The 18,897-nt window shown below is 41.1% G+C and overlaps 2 protein-coding genes across 3 annotated transcripts in view; one reads left to right on the top strand and one right to left on the bottom strand.

Moving 5' to 3' along the window:
• Window positions 1-1,721: 1,721 nt before the first annotated feature.
• On the bottom strand, window positions 1,722-6,951 carry gdap1 (ganglioside induced differentiation associated protein 1). Its single transcript, XM_032504238.1, has 6 exons — window positions 6,708-6,951; window positions 5,616-5,805; window positions 4,933-5,106; window positions 4,370-4,464; window positions 3,391-3,505; window positions 1,722-3,199 (listed from the first exon to the last, which is right to left on the bottom strand). The coding sequence occupies exons 1-6, from the start codon at window positions 6,864-6,866 to the stop codon at window positions 2,847-2,849; spliced, it is 1,086 nt and encodes a 361-aa protein (XP_032360129.1). The 5' UTR covers window positions 6,867-6,951; the 3' UTR covers window positions 1,722-2,846.
• A 1,080-nt stretch (window positions 6,952-8,031) lies between these two features.
• The window catches only part of jph1a (junctophilin 1a), a 31,808-nt gene continuing 20,942 nt past the window's right edge, over window positions 8,032-18,897 (top strand). The window contains exons 1-4 of one of the 2 annotated variants that reach the window (XR_004327512.1): window positions 8,032-8,154; window positions 8,275-8,774; window positions 11,703-12,471; window positions 13,116-13,282. Coding sequence is in view for 1 of the 2 variants with exons in the window: in XM_032503972.1 (XP_032359863.1) it covers window positions 8,396-8,774; window positions 11,703-12,471 (1,148 nt within the window). In the remaining variant the exon portion in view is untranslated. The remainder of the gene's footprint in view (window positions 8,155-8,274; window positions 8,775-11,702; window positions 12,472-13,115; window positions 13,283-18,897) is intronic. The other variant, XM_032503972.1, reaches the window with a different exon arrangement.

The raw sequence follows: 18,897 nt of genomic DNA, 5'->3' as shown, positions 1-18,897 counted from the left end.
GGGGACATCACAATATACCTTCTTTTGGCAGGTACATTAATATGATTGATGGTTTAGGTTCAATGAGGAAAGTGACATGTTTCTTGACTGTGTATGTTGGTCTTTGAGCCACAAATTAATAAAGCCAAGGAAGTGAGAATTTATTATAAATATTGAAAACGTCCTTAAAACGTCTTTGTTAATTTATCAAACCTGTCAGCAGCTCCTATAAACACTTGACCCACTGTTTAGAGCAATTCAAATATTTTGTTGTATGTGTCTGGCTAAGGTGTTTAGGACTGTTAAATGATACAGTAATAAGCTGACAGTTTCTTCTAATATTCCATGACATACATTACATAACTGTAACAAAAGAGGGGAAAAATCACTATTGTTTTGCTGCCTGAGAGAGGAGAACTCACTGACCAATTATTGTGAACCACCTGATTTTAAACCACAGAATAGCGAGATGTCAGGACTAATAAATAATACGTGCCCATGTCCAGATCCAGCTAAAGGTTTATATTGTCAGCTAGATGAATCAGCTTTTGGCTGTAACTGCAGTTTTAATATCTAGCATTTCACATAAAAATACATTTCTGTGATTGCACTGCTGAAGTGACATGCATATCACCCTACATGTTGTAAAGAGTAGTAGGCTCAAAAAACAAAACCAACATACTAGTACTTCTAAACACACAGAGGCTTAGGGAGTACACCCCTCTCCCTGTGAATTATGGGATGAATGGCAATCTGCCTATGATTCAGAGGTGAGGGTTGTTTGAGTAAACACTGCCCCCTTGTGGGCACATGTGTACTTCTTTATATTCATCAGACATTTACCTAGCTTTGGCAGTAGCAGAATTAGGTTTCATTTCCTATTTAAAATGATAAATTGTGTAGTGTCAATAACTAATAACTTCTTAAATTGCTTAACACACAGCTATTGTGTCTTGAAATAAACATTAATGTCTTTTAGTAGGTTGGCCACATTAATGTATTGTTTCACTAAATGTTGACTTTTAATGGTGTTGCTGTTGTTAATTTACACCACAGATCCAGTCTTCAGTGAATGAACTGTAGATATGTGTAAGACTGTACTTTGTCCAAAGGCATGGATAAGTCTAATTTAATTTTAGGCACAAAAGCACTGACTTACTAACTGTCTCTAAAATGCAATAGAAATGTTTTAGAATTTTTTACTTTATGACTTTGAACCTTATCCCTTAAAATGACACCTATGTGACATAATCCTGTTGCAAAAAATGATGTCATTTTGAGTGCTCTTTGCAGGGGTATGATTTTCCAAAACTAACACACTCGTATGAGGTTATGTTCCTTTGACAGCTTGACTCACATGTGGCTTTAACACATGTGAGGCATTTCTTTGACAGCCACACTACCCAGCCCTCTAGACACTGGAAACAAAGGCCACACTTTGTTGAAAGGTCTAGCATGTGTCTGTGTTGTGTGAGGCTAAACTCTCATGAGGAGGGGTTTAAATCGAAGCTGAGCATATGTTCAATGTCGCTGTTGGCTTAACAGTTCTGACCGGCCAAACAAATTACCAAAGATGTTGATTTACATCCAGACCCTGGGGACTGTGATGAATAGTCTTTAGAGGTTTCCATGTAAAATCCTAAACATTTCCTGCCTTTATGATGTGTGACGTTAAATTATGCCGAGTTTTGAATTTGTAATGCCATGCTCAATCATGTTTGATTGACAGGAAACCCTGAAGATTGTTTGGAAGCAGTTTAATTTCACACAGATGTTGAATATAACTGTCTAAAGAAGATCTAATTGAGATTTGGAAAACAATCCATTCTGCTATTGTTACATAAAGATTATTGCAAACAATTATCCAGGAGTCATACAGTAAAACATGAGTGCATGTGTGATAACAGGAAGTTCCTACAGAGCCTTTGTTAAATGTAGACGTATGTTTTGATGGGCTGATCAGTTTGTTAAATGTTGGCAGACTTGGTCACAGAAAGCAGCAGTGGACTTCCAGTGCAGTATTTTAAATTTCTAACATGCAAATATGGACGACAATGAAATAAAAAAACCACAAAGAACATATTAGGCTCTTTTATAGTTATTTAGGTTCACATGAAGATGTCTAACCATGCATTTCCTATAAATCAGGTATGCCTTGTGCTAGTACTGACACATTACAGTACAGTATGATAATCCACCTGTACTGTGTATTTGTGTCAAAAAAACAAGTTGTGGGACATGGATCTTCAAGAGGAATGGTACCTTAATGTGCTATTTTTTTTAAATGTTTGATATATTTGTGTTACTATATTTTTCATATAATATATTTGCTTTTATACTTTTTTCTTCAACTGTTGCACAACAATTTCCCTTGGGATGAATTGAGTTCTATCTGATCTTTTTTTTCTTATTATTATTATAATATGCACTGTAAAGACAAGCCCGGCTGTCAGATTTTCATCTTTTGACATCCAATACCTGCCATTCCTACCTGCTTCCATAGCATAGCTTGTGAATACAATGCTGTTTGGAAGCTGACGCTTGATATGTAGAGCTACAAAGCCACGCAAGGTATGTGATTTATAAGAAATGGCAAAAACACGTAAAACTTCAAGTATGACTCTTTGCCGTGTAATGCAGCAGTATTGAGGATAACTAAAAGTGCATTTTGTGCAACAAGCAGCACAGAAAACCAAACAATTAAGGTTTGTTTCAATAACATAGTATTAATGTCTGCCATATGATCAAATCCCTCTATGTACTTTAACTTTACACATTTTAACTTATGATGTAGGCGACACATGTCATGTTTTTCTGCGTTTATCTACTTCCCAGTCCCCGAGCAACTCAAACATTTGCTGGCTCCCTTAAATGACGACAGCCAGCCTCCTCTTCATATAAAGAAAAGCAAAATATGTAGCTCCTCCTAGAATGCCTATCAACAGAGTGGTGCCAAGAATAACCGGTGCATTCTTTTTGGCCACACGAAACGCCACAGGAAGGACAGCGGAGATCAGGATGTTGTTGACATGGCCCAGCACTCTCCTAAAGGCCGGGCGCTCCACCACACGCTCGTAGTATGTCTCCAGGTTCACACGGTTGCCATTGCCCCAGAAGCGGCGGGAGAGGCCGAGGAACTTGAGGCGGTGTAAGGTGACCGCCAGAGAGACGTCGGCCATGCTGAAGAAATCCCCACACAGCCAGGACTGACTGCCTTCTTCTACGAGTGAAGGGAAGACAAGGAGAAAGTAAAAGCAACTGATAACATGACATCTGAAATGCTACTTCCGCATTGCAAAAGCCACCACGTGTGTTTATACGTGTTTATTATTAGTGTTAAAAATGTGATTGTGTCTTTTATTGTGTGTTTGTAAAGTGGTTGCTAAGTAACCAGCTTCTGTGGTTGTGTACCTGGTGTTTCTTCCACCCTCCTCTGTAGCTCTGTCTCGACCTGGTCCATCACACTCTCCAGTTCATCCAGAAGCTTCTTCAGGTACTTCATGTTGTCATGGTCATACAACTTGGACTGCAGAACCATTTTAATATAGAAACACATTAGTGCACATTTACTTCCATTACATTGTAGACAGAAAACCATGCAAAATAAGGGTTTAAAATGTTCAGGCAGGCTGCTAAACTGAGCACGGTTATTCTGTTTTAATTTTATGTCTATTTTAGGCCAATAACTTTGACAATCATTTCCCTAAAAACCTACATAATTCCCCCAAATAATGCACAGACTGGACTCAGCTGCATCTACACACAAAATGTGTTCTTTCAGCTGTTTGTTCAAGAAAATAAACTTTATTTTGGTTATCTACATGTGTTGTTTGGTCCATCTAAAGCAATATAATACATGAATTTACAATTGAATAGCCTACATTTAAATGTGTAACTTGAGGGTAGATTAGCATCACCACTAGAGTCAAAAGCTAGGCTGGCAGTTACAGCTACTTTTCTTAGCTAGTTAGCTTTAGCGGGACGACTAGATTTCGCTACTGTCTCATTTAGTTTAGTAGTACAACAAACTGAATTGTTAAGATGTTAACTATCAAAATGGATAATTTTCTATTACAAATAACAGCATATCTGTGGGAAAATAATTAAGTAGCTTAGTTTTTGCTTTTGCTAAGGCTAGCAGAGGCTAACGTATGTAAAATTGTTATTCTTAGGATGGCAAAAGCATGAGGAAGGCAGGCTCTGCCCTACTCTCCCTCTGATTGGCTAGCACTGGAAAAAAAAAATACTCTCCTTTTGTATCTGACTGGCTCGTGTGTTTTGGTTCTGTAGGGCAAAATGGTTCTTTGAGGGATAAGTGCCAAGGTCCAGTCAGTGAAAGTCACAAGAAACTGTTTTGCTTACTTGGCACTCTACTAACTTCAATACTTACTTTCAAGCGTCTCTGTTTTGCTATATAAGCATCTTTAAGCTCTGGGTTCTGCTCTGCCAGTTTCTTTAGTTCAGACTGTGTGTTTCCGATCTGTGCTGTCACACAAAAACACAGCATCATGTTAGAGACAATGAATTACACTGTAATTTTCATTAGTACAAAACCTATGGTGGGGAAATGAATAATTTCTTAAAAAGTCCGCTATGATAAAATCAGATTGTCTCACTGTGTCTCTGTGCTATATCCACTTTATCAGGTAATGTTAACTCTTTCCTGTCATCATGCAACACCTGCCTCTCATAAACCGACAGTTTCACATTACCAGAAATATAAAGCATACAGACAAGAATGAGAATAGAAAAATGTCAAATTTGAGTAGATTGAGCTGCATTAGTGTAGCCCAGAATATACTGTATAGCTGTTCTGCTGACAACAACAAGGGATCTTATCTAGTCCTTGGTGAATTTGGCAAAGTGGGAGGGACCACTGTTATGTGTTTATGCACAAATTATGTAGGGACAAAGCTTTATACAACTACCTAAGTGCATCTAGGTGTGTCTTACTTCGTATACATGTGGCAGCATATGCTGGTATGTGGGAGTCCACTGTGATCTCAGGGTGAAGGATGCAGCCATGGGTGTAGGCATCCATCTGTAGTGAGTCCAGCAGCTCTCTGTAGTGCTGCACTCTGTGATAGTATGTACTGCCCTCTTCAGGGATCAGCTTGGGAGTGCCCTCTAGAGACAAAACCAGCCATGAGAGTGAAGGAGCAATGATGTAAGAGCTCACTTTATTTTCTTTAAAACTTTTTGGAGAAGGGAATCAAAGTGGTTTTATAGTAAGCTTGCCTGGAGGAGAATACATAAGCTTAGGAAAAGTCATGTTTTTGATGTTTAATTATATAACAGTAGGTATTTTTTATTACATTAAATAATGCCATGCTTACCAGATTTTCTCTCCTTTAAAGGTGACTAGATGGGACTATTAAGGCTCAGTGCAAACCAAAGGAAAATGGAAAAGAAAAAATAATAAAGTTTGGATGAATGATTGAAAAATCAAAAAGAAATGTACAACAAAATAAAACAATATTTAATTTCAAACCAAAGATTCAACAAAAAAAGCTGAAAGAGGAAAAGTATGTAAGAGAACAAGTAGGAAACTCAATTGAATGGAGCCCACCTTGAACTTATCCAGCCCTTCTATAGTGTATTAATACAGTTATCACAGAGTCGTTATTCAGTCTCACCATTAAAACTCTGCTCCAGGTAGTCCATGATCTGTGTTGGGTCACAGATGATGTTTTCATTGTGGATTAGTACTGGCACCTCACCAGTGGGGTTCAGATGCATGAACCAGGGCTCGTTGTGCTCACTGAGCGGTAGGCTCACATCATACTCCTCACAGTGCAAACCTTTCTCTGCTATGGCCAGACGCACCTGCAAAACAATTAGTTCTTAGATCTGCAAACTATAAATAGTTTAATCTGTTTTTGTCTCCTGATCAAAAACATCTGGCATCATAGTTTACTTATTTCTACTTTTTTTTGTCAACTACTATACAATCACTGCCACCTTAACCTGGAATACGTTTTTGTGACAAGGACCCCCCCCCCCCCCCCCCCCCCCCCCCCCCAGAACAGCCAATAGGAAATGTAGTCCCATTGAATCTCATCGCGATAAAAGGGCTAGGTTAGGTTGCATTCCAACCACATTGCCAGCTTAACTAACTTTTATTTTAACAGATTTCTACAATTCAACACATTTCACAACAAACACTATCACTGTGACAGCACAACAGGCAGGAATATCACAAATACATATCAAAGTGCATAAATATAGTGTTTTACCAGATTCTTTGTTTTAATGTACTTTTTAAAATCACTTTTATAGACTAAGAATGATGCTGATTAAAGCACTTAGATTTCTGAATGTTTTCCTAGAAGTTAAATCAAAAGAAATATATTAGCCTACTCATTTAGTATAACCAAACACTACATGTCCATAAGAAAAGGAAATAGAGGGATAATATAGATGAATGATCCTAAACGACACTTGTTCTTTCCAGATTTTCTTTCAGTTGTGACCAAAAATAATGCTAAACAGATACTATGTTCTGCAATAAAGTATTGTACTGAATACTGTATGGTTATTCTTTGAGGAGAGACAGATTTGACCAACAGAAGTAATGGCAGTGTCTACATGGTAACTAGGATGCCTCAATATCTACTGTCTTCCTAACAAACGTAACACCAGAAAGATTTGACTAAAGAATAGCTATCTATTCAAACCTCGGTGAGGAGCTGTCCACTGAGCTGTGGTGCTGAACAGTGAAGACTCACCTTCTGAGAATTCAAAGACTGCGTCCAGTGATAAAGCCTTAATTTCGATTCGCTTTGTTTTGCGACTGTGTCACAGTCCTGATGCACATCTTGTTCTGGGTCCTTCTCTATAAAAGCTGTTTTCTCATCATGGAATTCAGAGCTGTTTTCGGACGCCATTTTATCTGTTGGTAGGCTACGTTAGGGGACAAGTGAGGGCTGCAAACCACATCACAGACGACACAATGCACCCCCTACTGGCCCGGGGAGGTATATAAATTCGCTTCTTCATTTTTATAGAATTGCGATGAAACCGTTAACTGTAAATGTAAACTTACTCTTGCGGTAGCCTACACATATTAACTGTTAGTTTAAAACATTTTCTTCGACTTCGTCTTTTCTTCTTTTCGTTATCGTCGTTGTTGTTGCAAATAGTTCCAGTAGGCTAGTAGCAGCTACAGTAAACGCTTGTTTTGTATATGCCGAGATGCATTATTACCTAGCAATACAATGTTTTAAACGTAAGTATGCCTAAACATTCACAATGTAAGAAATAAAAACTACAAGATTTAGCCATGACTACACTTTTTACAAACCAGCTCAACACTACTCTCCGCTTTGCTCTCATTCCATTTCAGATGTGCAGTAAGTGACTTTGGGCAGCAGAGGTCGCTGTTATCTCTTCATTCAATGTGCAAGCTACTACTGGTACACAAGCTGTTTTTGGTCAGTCCTGGTGTAACCCTGGTGCAAAAAGTGGTGATATTAAAGGCCATTGGTGTCACGTAAGGTGATATTTGGGCCACATTTCCTTAATTGTATGTATATTTTAGAGAGGGAATGGCCTACCTGATTCATGGAATAAATTATGTCACTGACTAATGTGGTGAATGTGAATGTTTGCAATCATGATTAAAAACCCTTCTTGCACCCACTCACTTTTAGCTCGCATAGCAGTAAAAAGACACCATGGAAAAAATAGTAAAATTAAAGCATACAATCAACCAAATCATCTCTGAAACTTAATACAACTGTAATATATAGCTGTATATATCATTTCTTAGTACACACGCATAGCCTACTTTACCGCTTCACAAAATAGGACATACACACACTATTGTTTCTGTAGCGATAAGAAAAAACAAAGTATAATCATAAACTTGCTATTGATAATGTCAGACAAATACTATAATTATGTGGGTGTCATGGGAAATTGTAATGTGGGACTTCAGCCCTGTGTAAAGTGAGGCGCGTCTTTCAGCGGGGTTTGGCATGGAGGTGCCTTATTCGGGGGTGCTTCACGGATGGGGAGAGAGAGGAGAGTGGGAGGTCCCTGTGGCGTGACGTTGCGATTGGCCCAGTGTCTTTCCTCAGCAAGAACTCGACGCCTCTCTCTCTCCCTCTGTGATCAGTGGGTGAGAGGGGGGAGACGAGCAACACACAACGGAGAACCCGGCGTGCGCCTCTGGTAAATGACGCCCACCATTCATACCTTTACACTTTCCGTTACGCATACCTTTTGTATTGCATGTCATTGTCTGGAAGTACCAGCCTACTATCCTCACCCTGCTATTTTTGGTTCTTCTAGTCATCATCTTGTTAGCTCATCCTTTCATTGAACCACCGGTCCTGGATCCCCCAACCACGGTCCTGGAGACGCCTGAGTCTGCAGCAGCCCACGATCTGCTTTATTTCCAGCCTATATCTGAATGACGGGCGGAAGGTTTGACTTCGACGACGGTGGCACTTACTGCGGGGGGTGGGAGGATGGCAAAGCCCACGGACACGGCATCTGCACCGGACCCAAGGGCCAGGGCGAGTACGCCGGGTCATGGTCGCACGGCTTTGAGATAGTAGGAGTGTACACCTGGCCCAGCGGGAATACCTACAGGGGCTACTGGTCCCAGGGGAAGCGGCATGGGCTCGGTGTGGAGAATAAAGGAAAGTGGATGTACCGCGGAGAGTGGAGTCACGGTTTTAAGGGTCGGTACGGTATCCGGCAAAGCCACAACACACCTGCTAGATACGACGGTACCTGGAGCAACGGGCTCCAGGATGGATATGGGATCGAAACCTATGGCGATGGCGGTGAGACACCCTGTCTTATAAATATGGCCCAATGTTTGTTTAACCTGCGTTTCGTTAAACGGCTGTGACTGCTGATGTGTTATGAAGCGCGCGCACGCGTATGTTTGTGTGTGTGTGTGTGTGTGTGTGTGTGTGTGTGTGTGTGTGTGTGTGTGTGTGTGTGTGTGTGTGTGTGTGTGTGTGTGTGTGTGTGTTTGTGTGAGATGCTCAGATTCAAAATGAGGGAGGCTAATGGAAATACATCAGCGCATGAATTTACATCTGATATGATCTGATTTAAAGCTGATACTGCGCACTGCGCCCCGGTGGTCAAGCGCATCATCATTTACCCCCCCCCCCAAACTATGACTTATCATCCTTTTTAATGTTTACTTGCTGAATACAGTTTAAGATAAGGATTTCTCTCTTATTCCAATGCACATCTCATTTGGCAGCTACCGGTTGCTCCTCATATGACAGTGGGAGGAGAGTGACTCCTGTTGCCAGCTCAGTGGCACCATGCCCCAGCTTGAAGGAGTTTAGAAATCAGAGCAAATCAGTCTGTTTTGAGCCAATTATAGCCTGACAGTCACCTACTCTTCCATCGTTTTCACAGTTAACTGCAATACCACACATCTTAAAGCGTTTCCTCTGAAAATGAACTTGATTTTTTTTAGAAAGTGTTACTTTTAATAGCAGTTTTTTTTTAAACTACAGTGAAAATATTTTTTTTTCACATTAGATGCATTTTTCAATTCTATAAAATTCCACACATTTTTGAAAGTATACAAATATATCCATGCATTCACCCATGTTACACACAAGACACAGTCTTGGACTTTGGCTGAAAGTGATAGGTCAGTGCAAGCTTCTCTCAGAGCTTTGATCTCACTAATCAGTGGTGTGTTTCCAGAATGTCTAGAAACTTGTGTGATCAGCAAGGGAAAATCCTGATAGGCCTACAGACACGTGCTTTTTACAGGCATAGGTTTCTGGTTATAAAACATCCAAGTCGTTGGGTGATTTGTGAGCATCATCTCCACTAACGGAAGCCTTATGGTGCAGAATAAATGCCTCACATGGATACAGAGGGCTGGCTTGGGACACCAACTGATCCTAGAGGATCTACAGAACATCTGGCTGTCTGACCCTGCTACATCCTGATAACTTGATCTGCAGGGTCACTCATTTGAACTGCAGCGCAGAGCCAGCCTGTTAATCTCACACTGTTTATCCATCTAAATTCCTGCCTGGGCTGGTATATCATTTTCTGTTAGAATCTGACCATTATGGCTTATTTATTTGTATTTGTCAATGAGATTTGAGTGCTAGCTTTACATTTCTTTCTTATTAGGATCCAAATTGTAATATGATGCCCTGAAGAAGCTACAGTAGGACAGAACATGCTCATTGGCCTCAGCAGCACCAACCGGGATTAATGAAGTATTCCTCTCATTATGTGATTCATATCATTTCCCTGTCTTTGGAGACAACGGAAGGTGGTGAATGTGCCTACTGTCAGTGGGGGAGTTATTGACCGCCTGAAAATAGGCTCCTGGCTGAGTGATTCACATTCATCCCAAATGATCCTCAGTATCAGTACCTTAATCAAATCTCTGTGATTGAGTTAGTTATGCTTACGTCCCAGACCTGAGGGGAAGGAGAGAAAACATTTCATTACCTGACATACTCTGCACCCCATATAGCAAGGCTCCTCTGTGTCCCATATTTAACGCTGTTTCAAGAATTTAGTGCCATTGTAGAGAATTTACAGTATGTCTAGCAAAATGCAGAGGAAACAGATAAACCTTATTGTAACTGTGACCCCAAGTACCAAAAACAAATCCAAAATCACTGTAACTGTGAAGTAAATGTTACCCTGGTATTACTTAAAAGCATTCTCAAAATAGGTTGAGCTTTTCAGACAAACATAATCTGCTGTTATCATCAGTGTTGGTGCAAACACTCCCCTTATGGACTCATCTGGAGAAGCACGTTAAACTGTTTTCTCAAATAGTTTATGGAAATGCTGCACATATTTCCTGAGCTTGTACAGTATTTCAATTACTTCAGATAAAAGGCAGCCCCTTTTTTGGAAGTGGGCCTGATGAGACAAACGGACTGTACACACAAGCAAACTCACAGAAGCAGCTTTGCTTGTTACAATCATTGTGAGAAAACTTCTGATTGTGCTTTGTTATACCAGCTGATGCTCTTCTTGGAATTGATGGGTAAATGAGAGAGTTTCTCACTGAGTAAGGCCTAATTGAATTTGCCAAAATAGTGCTATTACATATTCTGAGCATGTAAAAAAATAAAAATACTATAGTTTCTACTTAAGTAAAGGTACTTTATTGTCACATACACATACATGTAGCAAAATTCATTATCTGCATTCAACCCATCCCTCAAGGGAAAAGTGGGCAGCCATTTATAGCGCCTAGGGACCAACTCCAGTGCCTTGATCAAGGGCGCTGACTGGAGAACTTACTACATGTTTTTTATGGTGGGGGGAAACCGGAGCAACCTGAGGAAACCCACGCAAACATGGGGAGAACATACAAACTCCACACAGAAAGGCCAGGAATGGCCTGGATTACAACACAGAACCTTCTGGCTGTGAGGCCACAGTGCCACATGTTGCTCACGTCTTGCCTACTAAATTCTTCTTTCTTGTACTTACCTGACAAACACTGTATTTTATTTATTATATTAAAGTCTGTAAAAAACAATAAATGATGTTCAAAGTGCCAGGCCATTTTTGCATTTGTATGTGAAGGAAACACTATGGCTTTTTCAGTATTGTGTTGCATTGTTTAATCCTATTCAGAAGTGGTTCCCAACATGGGGGGGTCTCAAGATAATTAAAGTTTGGAAACCACTAGGATCTGATGTATACATTAGTTGTGACTAATCTCATTCACTGACTCATGTCTGCTGGTTCCTCAGGTACCTATCAGGGCCAGTGGATGGGCGGGATGCGACATGGCTACGGCGTGCGTCAGAGTGTTCCCTATGGCATGGCCACCGTTATCCGCTCTCCTCTCCGCACATCTCTGGCCTCACTGCGCTCTGAGCAAAGCAACGGCACAGTGCTCCAGGACCTCTCCTCCCCTGCAGACACTCCAACAGGCAGTCGTGGCGGCTTCGTCCTTAACTTCCACTCAGACAGTGAGGTTGTCACTGGCAAGAAGAAGGGCCTGTTCCGCCGGGGCTCACTCTTTGGTAGCCTCCGGCAGTTGCGCAAGTCTGACTCTCGGACCTCAATCTCCAGCAAGCGCAGCTCTGCACGCAGTGATGCTGCCATGAGCCGCATCAGCTCCAGCGATGCCAACTCTACTATATCCATCGGTGATGGCGAGCTGCCAGATGAGGACCTACCCCTGGAGGACCATGTGGATGCCACCACGACCGAGACCTACATGGGCGAGTGGAAGAACGACAAGCGCAATGGATTTGGTGTTTCAGAGAGATCCAACGGGATGAAGTACGAGGGAGAATGGCTTAACAACAAGCGCCATGGTTACGGGTGCACAGTTTTCCCAGATGGCACCAAAGAAGAAGGGAAGTACAAAAATAACGTGCTGGTGCGTGGAATAAGGAAGCAGTTGATTCCTCTTAAAAACCCCAAAACCAAAGAGAAGGTGGATCGGGCTGTGGAGGCAGCCCAGAGGGCTGCAGCCATCGCCAGGAGTAAAGTGGAAATAGCAGCTTCCAGGTACTGAGTTTATGCGTGTGAGTGTGTTTGTGTTTGTGTGTGTTCATTCATGCTTCTTTATGTGCATGTGGGTGTTCACTGTGTAAGCACAAGAAAGACAGGGTGTACATCCTCAGGATCCTCAGTTTGTTGTAACCACTGAAGAGTCCGAGCAGCGATCTGTTTGAAAAATGTCTCCTGGTCCGATTGAAGGTGCAGTCTTGTGTAAGTGGAGTCCGATGACAACAACTCCGACCTTTATACATCATCAACAGTCAAGGCTTTTGTGTAGCCGGTCTGATCATCCCTGGAAAAGGTTCTGTTTCTATTCTCTGCTCATATCTTTCATTCCCAGGGAGAGGGGTCAGGCACCTTGTGTGTATGTGTGTGTGCCTGTGTGTGTGCCTGTGTGTGTGCCTGTGTGTGTGTGTGTGTGTGTGTGTGTGTGTGTGTGTGTGTGTGTGTGTGTGTGTGTGTGTGTGTGTGTGTGTGTATTGGTCTGCGAGTGTGTGAAAGAGAGATTTGTGTGCCTGTTAGTTCATGCGTGTGAGCAGTATACTCACACGCCATACCTGCCCCTGCGCCAAGTGCGTCTCGTGTGCCCAATAACGATATCTGCTCCTCCTGCCAAGTATTGCTCTGATGTGGCATCTGCTCTTTAACAGGTGGATGAAATGTGACCTTTTCATTTAAAGCCTCCCTCCTACTGGGACACAGTTCAGCATACGCAGCATCACTTTGACAGCCTCTGGTTTCATAGCATCAGGGAATCATTAGATTGAAGACTGTGAGGATGTCTGCAAGCTGTGAGGTCTCTATGCAATTGCACATGGTTATTTTTCGTGCACATACAATTGCGAGCATAATAATACACATAGCATAGACATGTTTATTCTCTCTCTCTCTCTCTCTTTCTCTCTCTCTCTCTCACACACACACTTAACACAAAGATAATGGACAACATACTCAAACACAAACAATGCTAGTTACAATCCAATCAGTCAATCAAATAATAAGAGAAACATAATGAACTATAATTTAACTTTAATCAATTAATCAGTTTAAATGGTCTTTTATCCTGCTGGGCACACCTTCACAAACTTAAGATATTTGCTTTTTTATATGTCATGTAATTAAGAGTTTACAGCCACCGTAGCTGTTCTGTGAGGCTCTACTTGGGCACAACACTGCTTTGAGCTAAATGCTAACGTCAGCATGCTAATAATGCTAACATCCGGATGTTTAGCAGGTGGAATATTTACAGTGTTCACCGTTTGACTTTAGCGTGTAAGCATGGTAACATTTCCTAATTTGCACTAAACACATTTGGTATTTGGTCATAAATCAAAACACTATTGCACTACAATAAGAGTTAAGTCAAAATTACACTGACCGCTTCAACAAATGTGTGAGGGTCAGCTAGGATCAGTGTGATATAGAAATGTCGTCATCAGAGGATGTATGCGTTGTTCTGTGCGGACGTCCATGTGTCTGCATTTTTTTCTTACCACTAGGACATGCCTTTGCAGCCATTCCACTACAAGTGGTAACGTCGCAATCTACTGCGCACGCGGAACACGTCTTCTAAGCGGATAATATAAACAGAGCTACTGGTGTATGCAGATGTCTGTGTGTGTTTGTGTCTTTTATGGAATATAATCAAACTTTTATGGGATCACAAGTGTTTTAGGATTCATCTTCTGGCCACCATGAATATCATATATTAGTATCAAATTGCAGGGCTAATATTCTTTAACCACATAATAAAAAAGCCACACAGTCAATATTGTGGACACAATGAATGAAGAGTATTTTGACTCAGGACTTAACCCAGCCATTAAAAAAAAAAATCAGTAATAACAGACTCTTTGAATATCAGGCTTTATTACAATATCCAGCATTCCATTAAAATATAATAATTCCTTTTTGCCGAGCGGGGAGAGTAGGCCTATAGAGAATAAATCCTTTATTCTGCAGATTTCAAGGATATAAGATAAATATTATGTAAGATGGATTTGACATGCTTAATATTAAAACTCCTGCATACTGTTTATTCTGTAGATAAGACCCATATTATAGTGAGTCTGTGTCGCTCTGTCAGCAAAGGCCAGTGAGGTTGCAATAAACCCACTGGAAAAAGAGAAATATGGATAATGTGTTGAAGGGAAGAGCCCTCTGATCATATCTTTGGCTGTGCATTGGAGCAACAATTTACAGCAGAAGGAAAATCATGACCTAATGCATAGCGCTAAAGCAACAAAAGTGAAAGCATTCAAGCTGATACAAAGTGTTTATTGCAGCAAACTAGGTCCCCTGTGCTATAGTAAGTGATCAAATTACTGCCTGGGACATGCCACTCCATCATGTGCTTCTGGAAATCTCAGAACAAGCTCTTCCGTTCTCTTGACTGAAATCTTTTTAAGACTGCATTTGTGTTATAAACTGCTAGCATGGCAGACTGTGACAGTTGTGTGTAAGCAGGTTATGCAAGTCTCATTATACAGTGCATGGCAAAAGATGCACTCGTATTGATCCAGTTCTATGTGGAGCGTACCCGGTGGATCCACAGGGAGGGGAGATGAGGGGAGGGAGACAGAGCTAGTGGAAGAGACAGAGTAGAAATGGATTAAAATGAGAGAGCCAGGGGATAAATGGTGATTGGACAAGATGGGGGGGGTTTCAGCGACTTTGCTGAGTAAAAGGTTTCTGAGGAGTCTTTAGTGGACACAAATGAAAAGAGCAGAATTAAAAAGGAGGACACACAGGGGGTACACCCACCCCTCCCCTGTGAATTACTGTACAGAAGAGCTATCCCGTCAGCCTCTGGAATGGAGCTGATGACCTCATACCCATGATCAGCCAATCGATAGAGAGCTAGTGCGATGAGGTGGAGTGCAGTTCTGTGTCTGTGACTCCCATTCACTGTTGTCAGCCTTATCTATGGAAAATGGACTTCTACACACATAGCATGTGCGCATGCATGTGCATGTGCGCGTGCTGTGTGTGTGTGTCAGAGGCCTGTGAACTGAGATAAGTGGCTGTGCCATTCAACAGTTTACCGTGTCATGGTGCTTTTCCCACAAAGCCATTTTGTTACAGATGACCAGTTTAGGTATCCGGGTGGCTGAGGAGTGTGTCAGTATATAAACTGTAATCTACTGTAATGGCCTTTGTTACACCTAAACTCACTATGCTATCTTATGAAAGCAGATTTCTTAAAATTAAAATGACCTTTTTTCCTACAGTGCTTCTTTCTTCTTCTTTCTGTTTCTTTTTCTCAGGTTAAATTGATTAAGTGCACGTCCTCTACAATGCTATAGATGATTTAAAAAAGTGCCAAAACAAACATACTGTAAGCCAGTCTGTGCATGCTGGCCAACGGGGTGTATCCATTTGATAGTATTGTTTGCTCTGCCGGCTCTAGTGAAAAGTTAACCAACACCCATCCCATATCCATATCCATGTTCTCCTGAGTAGGAAAGATATTTATACAATGCTTATTTTTTAGCATGTGTTTAGCATTTACCATCATCACATTTTTACCTCTGCCAGTGAGGCTGTTTTTGGTCCTGTTTTGCTTGTCCTTCTGACACGCCCATGAATAGATTTCCATTAATTTCTCATTTGCAAATGGGACAGATAGATCATTGGTTAAGACATTTTACAGATTTTGATGGTGACCTGATCTAAGTATAATTTTTGCTTACCTGGTTGATAGGTTCAGGATCACAAATGAGAAGTTTTGTTATTTTCAAATGCCTTTTTACCTTATACTTAATGTTGTAATGTGTGGTTCACTTGTACAGTGTTGCAGTTGAGATTTAAGTGGAAGTACAGAATATTTTGAAGGAATGGAGAAATTGCTGTACTGGTTTCTCATTATGCTGTCATCCAAGACGTTTTCTCAAGTAGAATATTTTGTTAATGTTTGCACTCAACATAGGAAGCTTGCAACTGTACTAGGATAGTAGTACTCTCTCCCTCTCTCTCTCTCTCTCTCTCTCTCTCTCTCTCTCTCTCTCTCTCACACACACTCACAAACACGCTATCTATATGCATTCACTTAATCAGAGCTCACTTCTCCCCACACAGGAACATCTCACACACACAAGCAGAAGACAAACACATACAGTGAGAGTGCATGCGGTGTGTGCTACTCAGCTAGCATGTCAGCAGTGAGTACTGACTAAATAAGGCAAGGCATCAGTAGGCTTATCAGCACCAGCCAGGAATATATACCCGTCCCACCACTGATATAGCATCCTGCCATGTCACTCACACTATCATCTCTCCTAAATGTCTGTCTGTCTGTCTGTCTGTGTATGTATGTGTGTGTGCGTGCGTGCGTGTGTGTGTGTGTGTTTGCGCGTGTTTCCACATAAATGAGAGTAAAGCATTTAAAGAGAATAGGAGAAACTGTGTTTGGATGAAAGGGATGAGATACTCTTGCAATAATTTGGCAAGAGAACAGAGGAAGTAAGTGCGGTGTGGGTGCTGTGCGTTTAGATCCAGGGGTGTTTGTATATCACCTGCTGCTTGATGACCTCAGCCACTCAGCGCCTGCCCTTTTTGGAGGGAGTTAAAGATCAGGCTGTATTTCAACTAAATAATCCCAAGCCACAGTATATCATGTAAGATTCCATCTCGGCTGTCCTCAACGAGGAGGACCTCTCCTGCTCCAAATAGGGATGAGGAGCACTCGGGTTAATATTTTTCGGTGTCTGTGCATGTGTGTGTTTCATATTAGTGCTGGTGCCATCTCTTATAGTGGTGTTATAAAGTGGCGCCACACACCTTTGAAAAGTATGTCAAGTTTGTCCCTTTATGAAGTGACAAAACATACAGTAGCAACCAGGCATGGAGTGTACAGTAACTGCAACTGTGGGAAGGACTGCCAACCATCTGAATCACGAGTCAGAGTAAAGCAAGACACATCATACGGTATATTTAACCCCACGACATGTCTCATATTTATCGCGATGTGATGGTGTGAGGTAACACAACATTTATTGCTGACAGAATGAAATGGTCACGCATCCAAATGCGCACACACACACACAAGAAATAACTGGCCACATGTGCCTCATATTATCTATATCAGTAACATTAATGACCAGCGTCATTGCCAGCTTGTACATACGAAAGAGCTATAAATAAGGTAGCTGAGCAGTTATGACCCACAGTGAAATCAAATTACAGCATGTAATCATATTCTGTACTTCACCATGTTATCTTTATGGAAAGTCAGAGTTAGCAGCCTGCAAACATGTCAGTGGATGGAACCACAAGCGTACAACAATACTAAAACAGCTAATCTTATGTTAAAGTAATGAATGGTGTTTCACTGTTATGCAGTAGACCAAATTATTGACAATTATTCTTGTTATGATGCATAAAACATATAGACAATAAATTCTAGCTTTACTTACGCCAATGAATGACAAAGGTTGTTGGTCTGTCCACCAATTTGCTCCAGACTGAAATATCTAACTCCTATTGGGTGGATTGCCATGAAATTCATGTTGACATTAGCATGTAGCTTACAGGAACAATGTACAGCCTCGCAGAGCCTCCAACATGGCAGTGGATTTCTAGTCTTTTTGTCATTAAATTATTGTACAGCCCTACTTGTAATCATTTACAGTTTAAAACACTATAGGACAATTAAAAACACATATGTCATACAAACAGATGTTACAAATCAGTGCGTCACTAGACAGATGGGAGCAGATTACAATCTAGTAAAGTTTTGTTCCTCATTGAGACAAGACACATTGCTTGGAACATACGACTAAAGCAGGATGCCTGCTGCTGCTGCAGTTGATACACATTATATCATGATGCAATACTTCATTCCAGTGAATAGGAATTATGGAGAAAAAATGAAATATTAAAACATTTTGAGAGTGAGAGAGTTATTTTCTCTCCATTCCTTTAATATTTTTCCTCCATAGTAGGAGACACTTGGAAGGCGAGAAGAAAGTTTTTTTGGCAGAAATCAATGCTCAGCCTTGTACGTTCAACAACATGAGTTAACACCAAAAGAAAAGGTTTGATAAAGGAAAGAAAGTGTAAAAAATCTACAGTTTATGTGTTGATAAAGGCCGGGATTGGCTAAAATTTTACTTACACTTACACTGTATGAAAGCTTTGTTCCTGGGGGAGTAGTGGAGCATAGCCTGTGGGAAATGGCTGTGTGTAAATGTAAGTGGAGCGCTGGGCTGTGTCGATAGCAGTGGTGATAGGATTGGGTTTCACCAACAGGCCGTTACACTGTGTGGATGTGGCTTGTAATCTCTCTGAGATTGGCACATATTTCTGCAGCTTCTCAAGAAAGAATGGGATGAGTCAGGCAGGCGGGCAGGCAGAGGGGAGAGTCATGTGTAGTCCAAGGCTGTTATAAAGAGGTAAACTCATGTAGTAGTTCACCTGTGATCATTCAAATTT

Source organism: Etheostoma spectabile, chromosome 22 (genome assembly GCF_008692095.1).
Source record: "Etheostoma spectabile isolate EspeVRDwgs_2016 chromosome 22, UIUC_Espe_1.0, whole genome shotgun sequence".
Taxonomy (NCBI): domain Eukaryota; kingdom Metazoa; phylum Chordata; class Actinopteri; order Perciformes; family Percidae; genus Etheostoma; species Etheostoma spectabile.
The sequence above is the reverse complement of the archived record's forward strand: the minus strand, read 5'-3'. Positions and strand labels throughout refer to the sequence as shown.

Excerpts from the sequence above, each read along its gene's own strand:
- gdap1 (XM_032504238.1), bottom strand. The coding sequence starts at position 6,866 with ATGGCGTCCGAAAACAGCTCTGAATTCCATGATGAGAAAACAGCTTTT. Across the intron at positions 4,465-4,932 it reads TGCTGCCACATGTATACGAA|CACAGATCGGAAACACACAG; the intron begins GTAAGACACACC and ends TTTGTGTGACAG. Across the intron at positions 3,200-3,390 it reads GAGGGTGGAAGAAACACCAG|AAGAAGGCAGTCAGTCCTGG; the intron begins GTACACAACCAC and ends CTTCACTCGTAG.